This window comes from Nicotiana sylvestris, chromosome 10 (genome assembly GCF_000393655.2).
Source record: "Nicotiana sylvestris chromosome 10, ASM39365v2, whole genome shotgun sequence".
Classification (NCBI taxonomy): domain Eukaryota; kingdom Viridiplantae; phylum Streptophyta; class Magnoliopsida; order Solanales; family Solanaceae; genus Nicotiana; species Nicotiana sylvestris.
The window spans coordinates 66,674,416-66,690,447 of record NC_091066.1 but is presented as its reverse complement, the minus strand read 5'-3'; the positions used below and the strand labels follow the sequence as shown (position 1 = coordinate 66,690,447).

Sequence of the window (16,032 nt, the reverse complement as noted above, 5' to 3'; positions counted from 1 at the left end):
TAAGTTACGCGTCTTTTGTTTTGATGATTTGACAAACTTCATGAGAGAACCAGGTAAGAAACCGGATACAATTAGTTCCCTTATGTTCAAAGTAACTAGTCAAATATCTGGTTCAATTCTCAATGAAATCAGATAAGGGAACAACAGAGGGAACAAATAGGGATCATTTCCCTGGTCATCGTACAGTCAACTCTACAGTTGTAAAAGCTACTACACTGTCCCGTCTGGCTGCTATAGCAGCACAACTGTAGCTTTCTAAGGCCAAATTAAAGACACTTTATTGCATCATCTTTGATGACCTCACACATACATACTATCAACATGAGGCAATGGATTTCATTTTCCCCAACACTTGCAAATCCAAAAATCATATTCTCTCAAGTGCTAGCCACCACCTCTCTCAAGACAAAGCTGTTGTAACCTCAAAGACCAGATCCAAAGATTGAAGATATCTTAAGCCCTTAAGTTTGTTGAGTCTTTGTTATTTTGTTCTTCATTTGTAGTCCTACAATACTTTCAAGAAGTGTCTTTGTAGGATAGATTTAAACCACTGTTTGGTTTAGTTTCTTGACTAGAGTTAGTCAATGTTTGTTGCTTTGTAATAAAGTTATTGCAAAGGGCTTTCAATAGAGTTATTGTAGGGGGTGATGGATTAAGAGTTTAATTCCTAGATTGCAATAAGTTATAATATGAAGTTTGCTCGGTTTAGTGGAGTTGAGGGTCGTGGTTTTTAATCCCTTGAGCAAGGAGTTTTCCACGTAAATATTGCATGTTTATTTACTGCCGATTTACTGCGGAAACAAATAGAGAACCTGGTTCCCTATACTATTTGGTTTTATAGTCTGTAAATATCAGATTAATTTTTCGAAATATATACATAAAATACCTCATTTGTCGAAAAAATTACGAGTTCACGTGCACCGTACAAAGGGCCTAAATCCGCCCCTCATAATAGAGGTTCTTGGCTTCAATTGGATCCCAAGAAGATGAAATCGTTTTCCATTTAACTGTAGCTTCAGAGTATCATTACCACATTGCTGGAATTGAATATCCAGTTTCTGGAATTCTTTCGCGCGAATTCAACTAAAGGTCTTATATACAGGTAAAACATTCGCTCTGCTTGATCACTCTTGATCGCCATTTAAATGTTTATGTTGGATCATGACCTCAAGCATTCATTTAAGTACATCAAGTAACCAATACAAGTATACTATATCATTTTTCAGTGTATCTGTACTACCACTTGAGATATTATTCTATTTTACATGAGTACGAAGCTGAACAATTGACAATGTGTTCTCCCTATCAATAGAGTGTGTGATGAGACAATTGAACAACTTTTCCCAGATTTTATGCTCTTCTGATTCAGAAGTTCTGAAGTCTAGAGATGTATAATATTTCATAGTAATTCAAAGAAGTAAACGGGAAGTTAATTAAAAAGTTCACAAAGGTAGCTGAGCTATCCATCTTTTAAACATATGAAAGCTATCTTCACGTTTGTACTCAGGAGCTGTGTGCCCTCCTCCCTAATGAACAAAAATAAAATAAGAAGGAAGAACAAAAACATCTGAGAACTGTGAGAATGCGAGCGCAGACAATTTTACTATTGAGTTTGAGATTGAAGATATCTATAAAAAATATAGAGTACAAAATTCTTGCCTTTACTGTTGCATATGTTATATGATTAGAGAAAGATCTTGTGTAACTGCAAAGCAAAGCTATATAATTTAGAATTTCATAACAACTATATCGTCTCATCCAACTTGAACAGAGATCCAGAGAAGTTAAAACGGAGAATCATACCCTGCAACTTGACCATCAATTGTCCAAGGACGCCAATCATCAATGATAGAATAATTTAGATACTTTATCCATGCTTGCGTCGATTGGAAAGGAATAACCATGTCATGATCACCACTAATCCAAAAAAAGAAAACTTTGTTATGTATATAGTAACTTCAGCTAAATTTTATGTGCTTAAAGCACAAAATAAAGAACTAGAAACATTGTTTTAATGTGAATGTATCAAACCTGTATATAAGTGATCGATAACCTTTAGAACTAAGGTTTACATGGTAAGGTATACTATTCATGAAAGTAATTGTATAAGTTGTACCCATAATACTTTGCCTACATCTTGCCCATGGTCTTCTTATAGTTCCCTAATCAAAGAAAAACAAAAAAGAAAGAAAAATCTTTTAATATTATGCACCTTAATTATAAGCAACCTTTACTATGTACAAGTTAAACAATTGAAATACCTTTCTAACATGGAGGGCCTCTTGAACTCTAGGGTCATTTGCCCAATGATTGGAGAGCTTGCGTGTCGCAACCTACAATAAGAAAGCATATGTATATCTAAGTACCTGCATTTATCTATTTATCCTGAGAATCATGAAAAGAACCGGGCATATATGCCTCTTTTAACATAAATAGGTATATATCTTAAAATTAGTAAATGATATATAGATTATTTGATGTAAAGGTAATCAGCTGCCGCAATACTCAAACTTTATTTAGTAACAGTTGAGGCACTTACACGACTTTCTCGACAAATGAAGTCACCATGTCTTAGAGAGATCAAATTGTCTTCAAGAGATCTCCTTTCACCAGACAATTGGTGTGGTTTTGGTGATTCTGAGTCTGTTCCGCAAAAAGGCTCTAGTATTTGCTGATCATTTATTCTGCTTACAAGCTACAAAGTTGCATTACATGAATATTATGGTATTACCTAATTATAAACTTGGAACCAATTCAATACATTATAACAAGAATATGTAAGAAGGAATATAACCCTACCTTCTTGAACATTTTAAAGTTTTCTGAACATAGTTTATTGGTAGGATCTATGTTTTGGTAATCGCCTTTGCAAGTCTCCTTCAGTGACTGATACAACAAGATCCAAATTATCAATTTTGTGCCAAGCTGTGTTGATATGATACTGAGTTTAAATATGAAATAAACGAATGAACCAACCTCATAAAGTTCATCAGATATTAGCCCCATGCCATGACAGTAAGGAATTTGGTAATTGCTTTCTTCAGGAAATGTTAGCGGATTGCCAAGTGAATAGCCCTGAATGATATTAATGACCATTAAAAAGTAAAAACTATAATTATTCATGTATGAGATATATGTTAAATAAAAGGAAAGGAATAGAAAACCTTAAGGTTGATCAATGGCTTTTTGCCTGCTTCAATTCCTGCAATTTCATATCACTCTTTAAGTGTCAACAGAGAACACTTTGGCTAGAAATATTTTGAGCATCATCTCTTCAGCAAGGGATAGTGTGATACTACACAATCAGATTTGAAGAGACAACAAAGTAATGTAGTGTTCTATATATCTTATCTAATTAATATCTGTGGAAGCAATAAACTTGGCTTAGAGCCCTAGGAATGGAGAACCTTTCAATAATCACTGTACTCCCCCGAGTGGACCAATCTGGCATGAATCGCCAGCTGACTTCGAATAACAGATGGTTAAACAGAAAAAAGAAAAAATAATAACAAACCAAACACTAAAGAGTAATGGGGTGATGAGAATGATTCAAACAACAACAACAACAAACCCAGTGAAATCCCACAAGTGGGGTAAAGTGTAAGCAGACCTTACCTCTATCTTATGACGGTAGAGAGGTTGTTTCCGAAAGACCCTCGGCTCAACCTCACATTATATGAAAATACTAAATGGCACTTACCATCTGATATTAGTTGAACAATAACTGGAACTGTAATGCCTGAATATGAGTCACCAGAAACATAGAAAGGGTTTGAAATGAATTCTTGATGATTATTGAACCACTGCAAAATAAATCACAACTTAGTTCGCAATACATTTTTGTTATAATTATTACTGTCTTCGTTTCTTCACGGTTCATTTCATCCATCCACCAAGATACATATATATTAGGATTTAGGAGGGGGGAGGGAGTTCAAATACATATATATTGACCCTAACAAGTTTAAATCCTAGATCCTCTACCGATGAACAATGCAAAATGATGAGTATATTGAGGAATACATGAAAACCCAGAGTTAACTCAGTTTACCAATTCATATGTATCTAACAAAATGAAATTGGAACGATTACCAAATACCTTGCACAGAAATTCATAGACGTGGTCGCAGGCTTGTAGATCAGTACACTTGGACGCCGCTGAAGTTGTTGCATATGAGAACCCAGTATTTACAGGTTGCTCCAAGAAAAGTATGCTAGCAAACTACCAAGTTTAAGGAACATATTTACTTGATGATCTAATGTTAACAATAAGAGGGGAAAAGAGAACAAAGATTACATGAAATGAAGTGTGCATTAGAAAAATAAGATGCTCTTCAGTGTCACCTTTGTCCAGGAATATGGAGTTGAAACAAGAATTGGTAGGCTTCCATTGTATGCCTTCTGACCAAAAGCCAATGGGCCTAAAAAAGAGTCCAACCATGAGTTACACGTAATACCAAGCTTTTCCACACCTATAGCAGTGTTAGTACACATCAAGAGGATGAATGCTCTATTGTAAAGAGGAGGATCTAGATTTACATTTACCGGGTTTAACTTTAGGCTCTTACCATGAACCTATTCTACTTTTGAAAATATAGGTTCAAAATTATATTTTTTTAAATGTTTCATGATTTTCACATATATATATATATCTATGATCCGTGTTGAAAACAAGAGAGTGAGATTTGAACTGCCAATTTTACTTGTAGAGGTCACCCAATACTTACTTGTCCATAGGAGTCTTTGAGTTTGGGTGCACGCACATTTATTTAACTGAGTTTAAAGAGATATAACATTGTTATATATGGTTTAGAAAGAAAAGCATGGGTTCACATGACTCCAAATCTCTTAACTCTAGACTATGATTACACATATCTAAGGTGAGTTAATGGGAAGTCACTAACTCACTATCATAGGTTTAAATAACATTTAATAAAAATGTTATATTGTCAGTACAACATAAATAAATATATTTACCTACTTCATACGCCACGCCCGTGAAGGATGAGCAACCAGGCCCTCCCGTTAGCCATAGCAAGAGTGGATCTTTTCTAGGGTCGGATTCTGATTTGACAAAGTAATAGAATAGTTGCACTTCCTCCGATTTGCCAACTCCAATGTATCTAACAATTATATTCAAAATACAACACTTCAACAAGCTTGTTTTACTAATTTTTGTTTCAATTTAGATGACACACTTTACTTATTAGTTAGTTTAAAAAAGAATGACATATTTTTATAATTGAATATAATTCCTCTTCATTTTACCCATTTTGTCCTCAATTAGAAGCTTTAATAACCAGGTAAATATCATAGCCCCAAAAAACTTATCTTTTTAATTAAACTTCGTGCCGAATAAAATTACTCATCTAAATTGAAATTGAAACGAAGGGAGTACTATATATGTGGGTAGTATGTTCTGAACATACTAAAAGAAGTAAATTACCTGAGAAAAAATCTAGATTCTCTTTATACTAATTGATCCTTTGATAAAATACAAATTAAAATTTAAAGGGCGATAAAATAATTAACGTACCCGGTCTCAAGATAAAAAGGAAGAGGGCCATCAAAACCAGGAAGAAACTCAACAATTGAGCCATTCTGAGGAAGACTTTGTACATATTGTAGAAACAGAGTAAGAAGAAGAAGAAGATGAAACAATAGTGGCAGGCGAAAACGAGACATGACTTTTCAACAAATGGATATAGTTTAAGGCGTGAGGGAGCTTAGTGATACTAATGGATTGTCCGTCCTTATATATTACATTATTTCTGCTTAATAGAAACAGTTCCAGATATTTAGTGGTTAAAAATGAGTCGGTATCATCTCATTAATTAAACTTATGCTCCCTTCCTTCAAATTTGTTTGAACCTTTTCGGAGCGTGAGAGTCAATTTTTATGTGAATTTAGATACTTTTTAAATCATTTAAAATAAAATTTATATATTTAAAAATTAGGTAAAAAGTACTATAAGTCACAATAATTAACAATTTAAAATTTTAAAAACTATTTGTAAAATATATGATCAAGAAAAATCTTGTCTGACTCCCCAAATAATAATAGGTTCATTGTTTTTTTTAAACGGATGAAGTATTATTTATTCCTAATGGGTTGAATTGGTTAGATCGAAGAAAACTAAATAACACTACTGTTGGGTTTGGTTGAGCTTGGAAAAAACTTTTGAAGAATGAAACTAATAGGTTTGAGTTAGAATCTAACCATTGAGAGTTATTGAGATTGATATTAGAAGGTAGGATTGAGAATCAATTGAAGGTAATTTCAAACACTAACGGTAAATTTTTACTTGTACCATGTGTTTATATCAAATCATGTTAATACTTTATGGTTAATTAATTTAGTGAGATGAGAATGCATATAATCATGGTTAAGCATTTGACGTCCATGTATAAGACATATATCATGCATCTATTAATTAAGTGGAAATTACTAATAAATTTTTACCAATAGTAACATATTCATTAATATTATTTACCCTTCCGCCAGAATTTGTGACAAATACCTTGTCGGACTTTATAATTTTTTTAAATTGAAATACAATAATAATTCCACCTTAATTTCAAACAAGTTATTTTGTGTAGAAGTGTAACCTGGAGAAATTTATAGAGAGATCTGTGGTCACCGTCTATGAAAGATAACCAAACACGCCAATCCATTTGTATGCAAATCGATTACTCTAATGTTTGTCAGTTTCCTTGACAAGAACCAACCAATTCCTCCCCCCCCCCCACACACACACCACTTCTACCTTGTTTTTCCCAGTTAATATGTTTTGTCAATATGCACGCAATTATAGTTGTTAGGAATATACGTAGATTGGGTTGGTTCGAATTTTTCAATTATCAAATCAAATCAATTGTCTCGGATTTTTATATTTATAAACCAAATCAAACCAACATAAATCGGGTTTTTCAATCACGATTTTTCCAATTTTCTCGGGTTTTTCGGGTTTTTTAGATTTTATTCGACAAAATCTTCATAGCATAAAATTTATAATTTGTGCTCTTATGTTTCTTAGGTCCTAGTAGAATAAAACTATATAAAATGTTACCCAATAAAATAATAACAAAATAATGTGAGATGAGTCATAATTATACTAAAATACTCAACAAATCGCATAAGATAAATATTACTAATTAATAAGCCATAATAAAAATACACATAATCTAACAATACTAAGTCATGTTAAAATAAGTACGACTAATAAGTACTAAGTATTAATTCACGACTAAATAATATTAAATGTGAAATATGCATTTTTTATCGAAATCAATGCGAAACTAAAAAAATAAATATCTAATACTATTGTGATTTCTAGTATTGAATTGATTTTCTTTTTGTTAGCATTAGTATTGATTTGATTTTGTTTTGAGCTTTATTTGAGTTACTAGCTTTTATGGGCTATAAAACATATTTGACCATTCAAAAGTTCTAAGTCCAAGCTTGAAAAAATTCATTAAAAGAAAGAACTATTAACAAGTTAAAATTATATTTATAAATTATATTACAATAATTATTTTTATGTATAAAATATTTTTAAAACTTGTATACATGTAATGTCGGGTTGGTTTTCGGTTTGATTTTTTTTTAGTTAAAATCAAACCATACCAATTACGGGCGGATTTTTTTTTCTAACACCAAATCAAATCAAACCAAATCATAGTCGAGTTTTTTTTCTTTGTTTTACTCGGATTATCAGTTTGGTGCGGTTTGTCGGTTTCCTTTGTACACCCCTAATAGATGTTAGTGGACCGAGTCAAAAAGTATTTTTTTTCCTCCCTTGAAAAATTTCTCACTGCTCCGTCCGATTTAGGAACTTTTTGCTTTTGCCACATCCCTTAAGAAAATATTAACTCCTAAAAAAAGGCATTTTAACTTAATTGCCCTTAATTAAATTTTGCATATTGTTACTTTGACACATTGTGATATATAAATATATAAGGGTAATTTTTGAAAAATTAAAATTAATTCCTTCTTGATTATATAAAAAGACACTTATTTGAGACCGAAATAAAAAGGTCAAAATGACACTTATTATGGACCAGAGGGAATACTTTTTATTTAATTTTGAAATTTTTTGGGAGAATAAATCAAGCTGCAGGTGTCGACTTATTATTACAGTCAAATCTCTCTATAAAAACATCCATATATAACAACACCTCACTATAAAAGCCAAGTTTTTCCGAAAACAATTTTCAAGTTATGTTATAATATATGTTCTCTATGACAACACTTCACTATAACATCCAAAAATATTCGGAACAAACGAGGTTGTTATAGAGAGGTTTGACTGGATAGTGGTTACTGGAGTATTTACTCGGGGCTACGGAGTGTAAACTTTCTCATTATAGTGGATTACTTTGCTCCTCTCAGGCCTGTGGTTTTTTTCCTTACTCAAAAGTGTTTTTTCACGTTAAAATTGTTGTGTCGTTGTTGTTCCTTTTATTCTTGTTGGTTATCGTATCTCGGTACTATGTTATTATTTCGCTATTATTACCGTAAATATTATTTTCTGTGGGGGATTTATTCCCAACACATAAGATATACCCTATTTATAGGATATAAGATACATGAAAGATTACAAGAATACACCTAAAGATTACAAATATTAAGAGATGAATTAACGAAATACATGAACCTCAAATGGTTCATGGAATAGGAATATCTCGGAATATTCAATAGACGTCCACTTTAATATATTCCTAACATCCTACTATATTTTAGGAGCTTTTGAAGTCTACAGAGGTAACATTATCAAGAAAAATAAGAAGAAAAAAATCTTTTAATATCTTGCAGCTTAATGATAAGCAACCTCTACTATGTACAAATAACAAAATTTGAAATACCTTTCTAACATGGAGAGCCTCTTGAACACTAGGGTAATTTGCCCAATGATTAGAGAGTTTGCGTGTGGCAACCTACAATTAGAAAACATATGTATATATAATTACCCTGCATTTATCTGAGAAATTCCATGAAAGAGAACAGGACATATATTCCTTTTTCACTTAGAAATTATTTACTTGATCTTTCTATGAATTGTGACGTAGAGGTGGCTCCAAAATTTTAAGTAAATGAAAACTGAATACCATTGTGCTTATTACTCCTTCGCTACAAACTTAGCATAGTCAGTGAGTGCAAATATTAACACTAGAAGTAACACTTGAGGGACTTACACGACTTTCTTGACAAATGAAATCATCGTGTTTTAGAAAGATGAAATCCTCTTCAAGAGATCTTCTTTCACCAGACAATTGGCGTGGGTTTGGTGATTCTGTTTCGCAAAAAGGCTCTAGTATTTGCTGATCACTTATACCACTCACAAGCTACAAAGTTGCATTACAAGAATATTAAGGTTTAACATAAGCTCTAGATCATATTACAATAAGAGTATATACAAAAAAGGAATATAATCTTACCTTCTTGAACATTTTGAAGTGTTTTGAACATGGTTTATTGCTAGGATCTATGTTTCTGTAATCGCCTTTGCAAGTCTCCTTCAGTGACTGATACAATAAGATCCAAATTACCATTTTTGTGCCAAACTGTGTTGGTATGATACAGAGTTTATAAATGAATTGAAGCAAGAGATGAGCCAACCTCATAAAGTTCATTAGATATTAGCCCCATACCATGAGTGACAGAAAGGAATTTGGTAATTGCTTTCTTCAGGAAATGTTAGAGGATTGCCAATTGAATAGCCCTGAAAGTATATTACCATCAAAAACAATAATTTTCCATGCAAGAGATATATGCTACATGAAATGAAAGGAATAGAAAACCTTAAAGTTGATCAATGGCTCTTTGCCTGCTTCAATTCCTGCATTAATTCTCATATCACTCTTTAAATGTCAACAGAAAATACCTTTGGGCTAGGAATATTTTAAGCACCTTTTGTTCAACCAAATGATGCTACACATTCAGACTTGGAGGTACAACAAAGGAATGTAGTTCTCCATATATTATAATATCTGTGGAAGTAATAATCAATAGTAACGAAGTATAAACTTGGTATCGAATCATAAGAATGAAGAACCTTTTAATGACCTACCAAAGCACGAGTTCGGATTAATTAGGCCAGCATGCTTCGTTTACCGGATGGATAAAAAGAAAAAGACAATAATAACAAAGCATACACTAAAGAATAATAGGGTGATAAGAATGATCTAAGCCTCGATTATATGATAATAGTAAATGGCACTTACCATCTGATATTAGTTGAGCAATAACTGGAACTGTGATGCCTGAATATGAGTCCCCAGAAACATACAAAGGGTTTAAAATGAAATCTGGATGATTAATGAACCACTGCAAAATAAATCACAACTTAGTTCGCAATACATCTCTGTTATATTTGGTTGTTGTCTTCATTTTCTCATTATCCTTTCAATTTACACTATTAATCAGTTAGGAGAACTATGCATAGCCTAATAATTATGTCCATATCTGCGCTAGGAATCATAAATGTTAAGGCCATCAAGTAGAGGTGGATCCAGGATTTGAACTTTATGGGTTCAGATTCGCAATCTTACCGCATTCCATCTAATTTAATGGGTTCACAATTTATTATTTCTACATAGTTAAGAAATTTTTTGGGCAAGAATACAGGGTATAAGCGAAAACTATGGCTTTAGATGAACCTATAGCCTTTACATTGGATATGGCTTTGCCATCAAGTTTAAATGCTGGATCTTCCCTCCACGAACAATGCGAAGTGAGGAGTAAACTGAGGAACACATGAAAATCCAGAGTCAACTCTCTTTACTATAATTCATACGTATCAGTTCATGAACTTGGAGAAATTATCAAATACCTTTAGCAGAAATTCATAGACGTGGTCGCAGGCTTGTAGATCAGTACACTCAGATGCTGCTGAAGTAGTTGCATATGAGAACCCAGTATTTACAGGTTGCTCCAAGAAAAGTATGCTCGCAAACTATCATTCAAAGATTACATGAAGTCTTGCATGAGAATATATATATATGTTAGAAGAGGATGCTTGTAATTATGTATGTGCATTAGGGAGTTGTACAATATGCTTATACAGATGTACATATTTATAAATAAAAAGTCCTCACCCTATTTAGGGTGAGAACAACGTTTATACAATTTTATCAATATATGCATTTTGGTGAAGAAAAAAGAAGCTATTTTGTGTCACCTTTGTCCATGAATATGGAGTTGAAATGAGAATTGGTAGGCTTCCGTTGAATGCTTTTTGGCCAAAAGCCAAAGGGCCTACAAAAGAGAATTCATAAGGTAAAAAGTTTCTCCTAATTTGAGTTTCACACAAACCAAAAAATCTTTACGCTGTCAATATATTATAACCTAACTCACTTTAATATTACCTACTTCATACGCCAGGCCATAGAAGGATGAGCAACCAGGCCCTCCCGATAGCCATAGCAAGAGGGGATCTTTTCTGGGGTCCGATTCTGATTTAACCAAGTAATAGAATAGTTACACTTCCTCTGATTTCCCTACTCCAATGTATCTAACATTTTCAAAGCACTTCACCTCAACAAATTTGTTTGCCTAGCTACTATATAGTCGATCAGTATGTTCTGACAATACTAAAGAAAGTAACTCGGAGACAATATGGTTTTCTTCATAATTTGGGGAAAAAAATTTAGGCACTATACCAAAAATAGTTAGAAAAGAAGTGGTCAAAGAAAGGATAATTTGTCTATGATATTTGCATAGTCCTTTGCGCGAGGAAAACATCAGACAGGCTGACCTCTACTAACTACGATAAAAAGTTAAGAGAAATACTAAGGTCTTGCATTGTTTTTTTTTCTTTTTTTTTGGGGGTGGGGGGGGGGGGGGTTAAAAAACTTGACAAGTTTGAGAAAAAGCGAAATGAAGATGGACATGCACAGAAAAGATAGATATTATAGAGAAATTAAAGAGAAGAAATTTAACTTACCCAGTCTCAAGATAAAAAGGAAGAGGGTCGTCAAAACCAGGAAGAAACTCAACAGTTGAGCTATTTTGATGAAGACATTGTACATATTGTAGAAACAGAGAAGAAGATGAAATAATAGGGGCAGTCGAAAACAACACATGGCGTTTCAACAAATAGAATACTATAGGTAAGGCCTGATCAGAGGTTAGTGATGCTAATGGATTTATCTGTTGAATTGTCTGCCCATATATATAGGTAACTGTTAAACTTAATCGGGGACTACCTAGTAAACGTAGTTACTTAAAAGTCTTTTAAGTAAACTTGGGTAAATATATATATACGAAAATTTAAAATTCTTTACTCGGTTTATCTAAATTTTTTTATTTAAAGAAAGTAACTAAAGCTTTTTACAAAATATATACAAATTCGATCAAAATCTACAATTTATCTAAAACTTGAATATAATTTTTTATACGGTATTAATGATAAAAGAGAATTTATCACTTCACTGCAAACCCTTGTTGGCAGTCCTCCACTTCATTACCTTCCAATGTGTTTGTCATGATGAGTTAATTTGACCAAATTTTAAAGTTAAATCGAATTTGATTAATTCATTTATAACTCAAATTCTCTCTTATTTTTCCACTTTTAACTTGTGTTACCTAAATATAATGTGTCAGACTTTCTCTTTGAATTCCTTTATTCTAACACTCACATCCGCTCAAAAAAAAGTATTGTACTAAAAGATGACCGAACACGCCAGTTACGTTGTGTCTAATTCGATTACTCTAACGTTTGTTCTGTTTCTGTCACAACGAGGATACCAAATCCCACATCCCCATCAGTTCGGCCTTCTTTTCTAGGTATATATATTTGTCAATGTGCCCGCAAATATAGCTCTGCTTCTCTCATTTCTTGAAAAATTTCTCACTTCTATTTATTTCATTGATTTTTTTTGGAAAATTACATAAGTTGCCACTGACCTATGGCCCAAATCTCGCTTACACATTTTATGTGGACCATAATAACCTTACACACGTAATCTTTCTAAAGTGTGCCTAGTACACACCTTCTTTAACCAGGTCTAAGCGTGTGTACTACAAACTGGACCAAGCGCGTGGACAGTATTTCAAGACAATTTCTGCTTTAATAAACGGTCAAAAACACATTCCAACGACCCTTTTTAAAAGATTTAAAGGGTCTTAACCCATTTCTATCTATACTAGGACCCGATTTTCATCTTCTTCTTCCTCCTTGAAAGCTCTAAGTTGAAGAAAATTTTATCTTCTTGAAGCCAAAATTTATTCATTTTCTTGAAGCTCGAAGCCAATATTACAATCTTCTTCTATTTCTTCCTTCTCTTTTTTGACATAAGGGTTAAATTTCGGGGGCTTAATTTTAAGGTTTGAGAAAATGTATAATCTGAGAAAATTTTGCTATTGTGGTGAAGAAGCTGTGGTGATACAGTCATGGAGTGTTGATAATTCGGGTCGTCGATTTTACGGATGTCCATTTTATGAGGTAAATATCAATTGTACTTTTCTAATCGATTTTATATTCCGTAATAATTTTTTCTCTTTAATCTTTCAGAGGGACAGTCGATCGGCATGTAATTTCTTTATGTGGTTTGACCCCCCAACTCCAGAGCACTTGGAAATAGTGATTTTGGGGCTGCTGAAGAAGAAGAGGGCATTTGATGCATTGTTGAAGGAAAATAGAAACCAAAGAAATTGGAGGAGATTGTGTGTGCTGATTTTAATTGCAATTGTGTTGAAGTTGATTGTGTTAGGTAGTTCTAAAGATTGTTATATAATGTAAGAAAATGAATGAAGTTTTTTGGTAGATTTTGTATCCTTTTGTTAGAAATGAATGAAATCTTTTGGCAATTGTTAAGGTTGTTTTGTTTGAGTTTGTTGCTGTGTGAGTTGAATGATTTTTTTGGCAATTGTTAATGTTGTTTCGTTTGACTTTGTTGTTGTGTGAGTTGATAGTGCAGTTAAAACACACCTCAAATTGTGACTGATAAAACACTGAAATACAGTCAAATAGTGGTTGATATACAGCTCAAATGCTAAAATTTTCCAGAAATAACAACATACAAAAATGACAGCACAAATGCTTAACAACATACCAAAATAACAGCATTCATACAATACTAAAGACACATCTGCCCAGAAATTATCAAACAACACTAAAACTATATTTCATCATAGAGTAAAAGTGTTCATTACAGTCACCTAATAGCAGCAACTTGCCTTAACAAAAATATACGCTGCCCAGTTTTACAGCATACCAAAATAATAGCAGGTTGCCTTCACAAAATAATAACACTAACAGCAAACCTAATAGCAGTTCCAAATTAACCTAACAACAGTTCCAAAATAAATTACAGTTCCAAAGGGAAATTACAACAGTTCCAAAATAAATTAACAGTGACAATAACAGAATTCAGTGGTTGTTCTTGGATGGCTGGGATGATGAACTTGCTTGACTTAAATTGGATTGAGATGCGACAGTTCTGGAACGAGTTGCAGTAGTTCTTTCAAGTTGTCTTCTAGTAATGGCTGGTCTACCATTCCATTTTACACCACTTCTTGGCTTGTATGCACACTCTAGAATATCTGTCGAAGACCTCTTTTCACCACCATGAGAGACCACTCTTGGCTTACCTCCACCAGATTGCCAAAAACAGAAAATATTCAGTAAAGTTGTTAAAGCAAACAAGATATAAAATTAACTTTGAACTACTTACAGAAAAACTTGTGAACACACTGCTTGATTGAAATAGTCCAAACCCAGAACTTCCCCGACCACTACCAGTTCCTCTTCCTCTACTAGCAGCAGTTCCTCTTCCTCTACCAGCAGCAGTAGGGGCAGAAGTAGTTGGAGTTGAAGCTCTGCCAACAGTTCTTGTTCCTCTTGCTCTGCCTCTTCCTCTTCCTCCACATCTTTGTATATATGAAGCATTTGCTGGAGTAGAATCTGCAGGCCTTGCTTTCTTAGGGCAACTCCTTTTGTTGTGTCCATATCCACCACAGTTTGAACATGTCATCTCCATACTCCTTCTTGAAAGCTTTCCAGAAGTAGGATGTTCAGTTTCTTCTCTTTTTCTCTTCTTCTTTGGTCTGCCATGCATCTTTTTAATTGGTGGGGGTTCAATTGTTGGATTGGTAGATGTTGGCCACATCTGCATGTCTGGCACAAGCTGGATGAATGTTGAATATGCCTTCAGATAGGTGGATTTGTGGTACCAGTGAGATATGTAGTTAATTGGGTCAAGGTTCTTGAAATGCATAGCAGTAATGGCATGAGCACAAGGGATACCCTTCAGCATCCATGACCTGCATGTACAAGCTTGAGCTTGCATATTCACACAATGCTTCAACACCACTCTTAATGAGGTATCCTCAACCTCATAGCCATATTCACCATTCCACTTGATTGTACACTTCATAGATTGGGCCATGTTATCCTGATACACCTTCATAGCAATTGGGGATATATCACATATCCATGTATCTGCAAACTCCCTCAACTTTCCTATTCTCTCCATCATCTTCACTCTAATTTCCTCCAACATTGTGATAATTGTCTTGTGCCGAGCAACAAGTATCCAAGCATTAAATGTCTCGCACATATTGTTGTCAATTATATCACATTTCCTGTCACAGTTGAAGTATGCTCTGCACCAGGTTTCCTTGTTATACCTCAGGAGGTTCTCACATATCCCATTCCCAAGCATATTCAAACTGTCCAGGTGAAAATTTAGTTCTGCCATACATGATGCTCTAGCACACCTCCAGAAGTTGTTTCTCCTCTCTAATCCTCTCCAATCTTTGGATCAGTTTGCTAATATATGTCTGGCACACCACCTATGTTCACTTTCAGGCAACATTTCTGATACAACTTTAAGCAATCCCTTAAACATAAAAAGAATTGAATTAGTTTCCAACAGAAACAGAAATTAGAAAAAATAAATATTGACAAAAAACAAAAACAGAAGAATATATTCACCTTTTACATATCAGACACGATAGTAAGATCCCTTCCTCTTCTTCTAAGACAGTTGTGCTATTAAAAGCTCCACTATTAGACCCACCAACCCCTGT

The 16,032-nt window shown here is 33.7% G+C and overlaps 3 protein-coding genes and 1 long non-coding RNA gene across 12 annotated transcripts; 1 reads left to right on the top strand and 3 right to left on the bottom strand.

Annotated features, from left to right (window-relative positions):
• Nucleotides 1-1,136: 1,136 nt before the first annotated feature.
• On the bottom strand, nt 1,137-9,524 carry LOC104232490 (serine carboxypeptidase-like 11). 3 transcript variants are annotated; one of them, XM_009785715.2, is made up of 16 exons: nt 9,438-9,524; nt 9,195-9,344; nt 8,865-8,936; nt 4,978-5,123; nt 4,345-4,421; nt 4,100-4,222; nt 3,701-3,803; nt 3,165-3,202; nt 2,977-3,075; nt 2,800-2,886; nt 2,540-2,695; nt 2,262-2,333; nt 2,032-2,162; nt 1,804-1,917; nt 1,660-1,705; nt 1,137-1,526 (listed from the first exon to the last, which is right to left on the bottom strand). In XM_009785715.2, the coding sequence occupies exons 2-16, from the start codon at nt 9,218-9,220 to the stop codon at nt 1,443-1,445; spliced, it is 1,374 nt and encodes a 457-aa protein (XP_009784017.1). In that variant the 5' UTR covers nt 9,221-9,344; nt 9,438-9,524; the 3' UTR covers nt 1,137-1,442. The 3 variants fall into 3 exon arrangements, 2 of the variants coding, with proteins under 2 accessions (XP_009784017.1, XP_009784016.1); XM_009785714.2 differs by lacking the exons at nt 8,865-8,936; nt 9,195-9,344; nt 9,438-9,524 and adding an exon at nt 5,537-5,896; XR_712342.2 differs by lacking the exons at nt 8,865-8,936; nt 9,195-9,344; nt 9,438-9,524 and adding an exon at nt 5,537-5,895 and having other exon boundaries at nt 1,365-1,526; nt 2,117-2,162.
• Nucleotides 9,525-9,623: 99 nt separating this feature from the next.
• Nucleotides 9,624-12,131, bottom strand: LOC104232491 (serine carboxypeptidase-like 16). 6 transcript variants are annotated; one of them, XM_070159973.1, is made up of 8 exons: nt 11,945-12,131; nt 11,367-11,453; nt 11,180-11,256; nt 10,832-10,954; nt 10,224-10,326; nt 9,910-9,989; nt 9,801-9,838; nt 9,676-9,721 (listed from the first exon to the last, which is right to left on the bottom strand). In XM_070159973.1, exons 1-6 carry the CDS (start codon nt 12,081-12,083, stop codon nt 9,931-9,933), a joined length of 588 nt encoding a protein of 195 aa, XP_070016074.1. In that variant the 5' UTR covers nt 12,084-12,131; the 3' UTR covers nt 9,676-9,721; nt 9,801-9,838; nt 9,910-9,930. The 6 variants fall into 6 exon arrangements, with proteins under 6 accessions (XP_070016075.1, XP_070016073.1, XP_070016071.1 ...); XM_070159974.1 differs by adding an exon at nt 10,672-10,744 and having other exon boundaries at nt 9,624-9,721; nt 9,801-10,326; XM_070159972.1 differs by having other exon boundaries at nt 9,624-9,721; nt 9,801-9,989.
• A 780-nt stretch (nt 12,132-12,911) lies between these two features.
• LOC104232489 (uncharacterized) lies at nt 12,912-13,816 on the top strand. The gene is made up of 2 exons (XR_011402789.1): nt 12,912-13,444; nt 13,514-13,816. It is a non-coding gene; the product is annotated as an uncharacterized lncRNA (long non-coding RNA).
• A 285-nt stretch (nt 13,817-14,101) lies between these two features.
• LOC104232488 (uncharacterized) lies at nt 14,102-16,029 on the bottom strand. Of its 2 annotated transcripts, none has more exons than XM_009785711.2 (3): nt 15,938-16,029; nt 14,676-15,842; nt 14,102-14,587 (listed from the first exon to the last, which is right to left on the bottom strand). In XM_009785711.2, the coding sequence occupies exons 2-3, from the start codon at nt 15,699-15,701 to the stop codon at nt 14,372-14,374; spliced, it is 1,242 nt and encodes a 413-aa protein (XP_009784013.1). In that variant the 5' UTR covers nt 15,702-15,842; nt 15,938-16,029; the 3' UTR covers nt 14,102-14,371. The 2 variants fall into 2 exon arrangements, with proteins under 2 accessions (XP_009784013.1, XP_009784014.1); XM_009785712.2 differs by having other exon boundaries at nt 14,460-14,592.
• Between the last annotated feature and the right edge of the window lie 3 nt (nt 16,030-16,032).

What these genes read in the sequence shown, in the direction of transcription:
- LOC104232490 (XM_009785714.2), bottom strand. Translation starts at nt 5,685, where the DNA reads ATGTCTCGTTTTCGCCTGCCACTATTGTTTCATCTTCTTCTTCTTCTT. An exon ending in CTCCATATTCCTGGACAAAG is followed by an intron (nt 4,223 to 4,344) that starts GTGACACTGAAG and finishes TAAACTTGGTAG; the next exon opens with TTTGCTAGCATACTTTTCTT. An exon ending in AGGCCCTCCATGTTAGAAAG is followed by an intron (nt 2,163 to 2,261) that starts GTATTTCAATTG and finishes TTCTTTGATTAG; the next exon opens with GGAACTATAAGAAGACCATG.
- LOC104232491 (XM_070159970.1), bottom strand. Translation starts at nt 12,083, where the DNA reads ATGTGTTGTTTTCGACTGCCCCTATTATTTCATCTTCTTCTCTGTTTC. An exon ending in CCTTTTTATCTTGAGACTGG is followed by an intron (nt 11,454 to 11,944) that starts GTAAGTTAAATT and finishes TGGTTAAATCAG; the next exon opens with AATCGGACCCCAGAAAAGAT. An exon ending in CTCCATATTCATGGACAAAG is followed by an intron (nt 10,955 to 11,179) that starts GTGACACAAAAT and finishes TTTGAATGATAG; the next exon opens with TTTGCGAGCATACTTTTCTT.
- LOC104232488 (XM_009785711.2), bottom strand. Translation starts at nt 15,701, where the DNA reads ATGGCAGAACTAAATTTTCACCTGGACAGTTTGAATATGCTTGGGAAT. An exon ending in GTGTGTTCACAAGTTTTTCT is followed by an intron (nt 14,588 to 14,675) that starts GTAAGTAGTTCA and finishes GGTGGAGGTAAG; the next exon opens with CCAAGAGTGGTCTCTCATGG.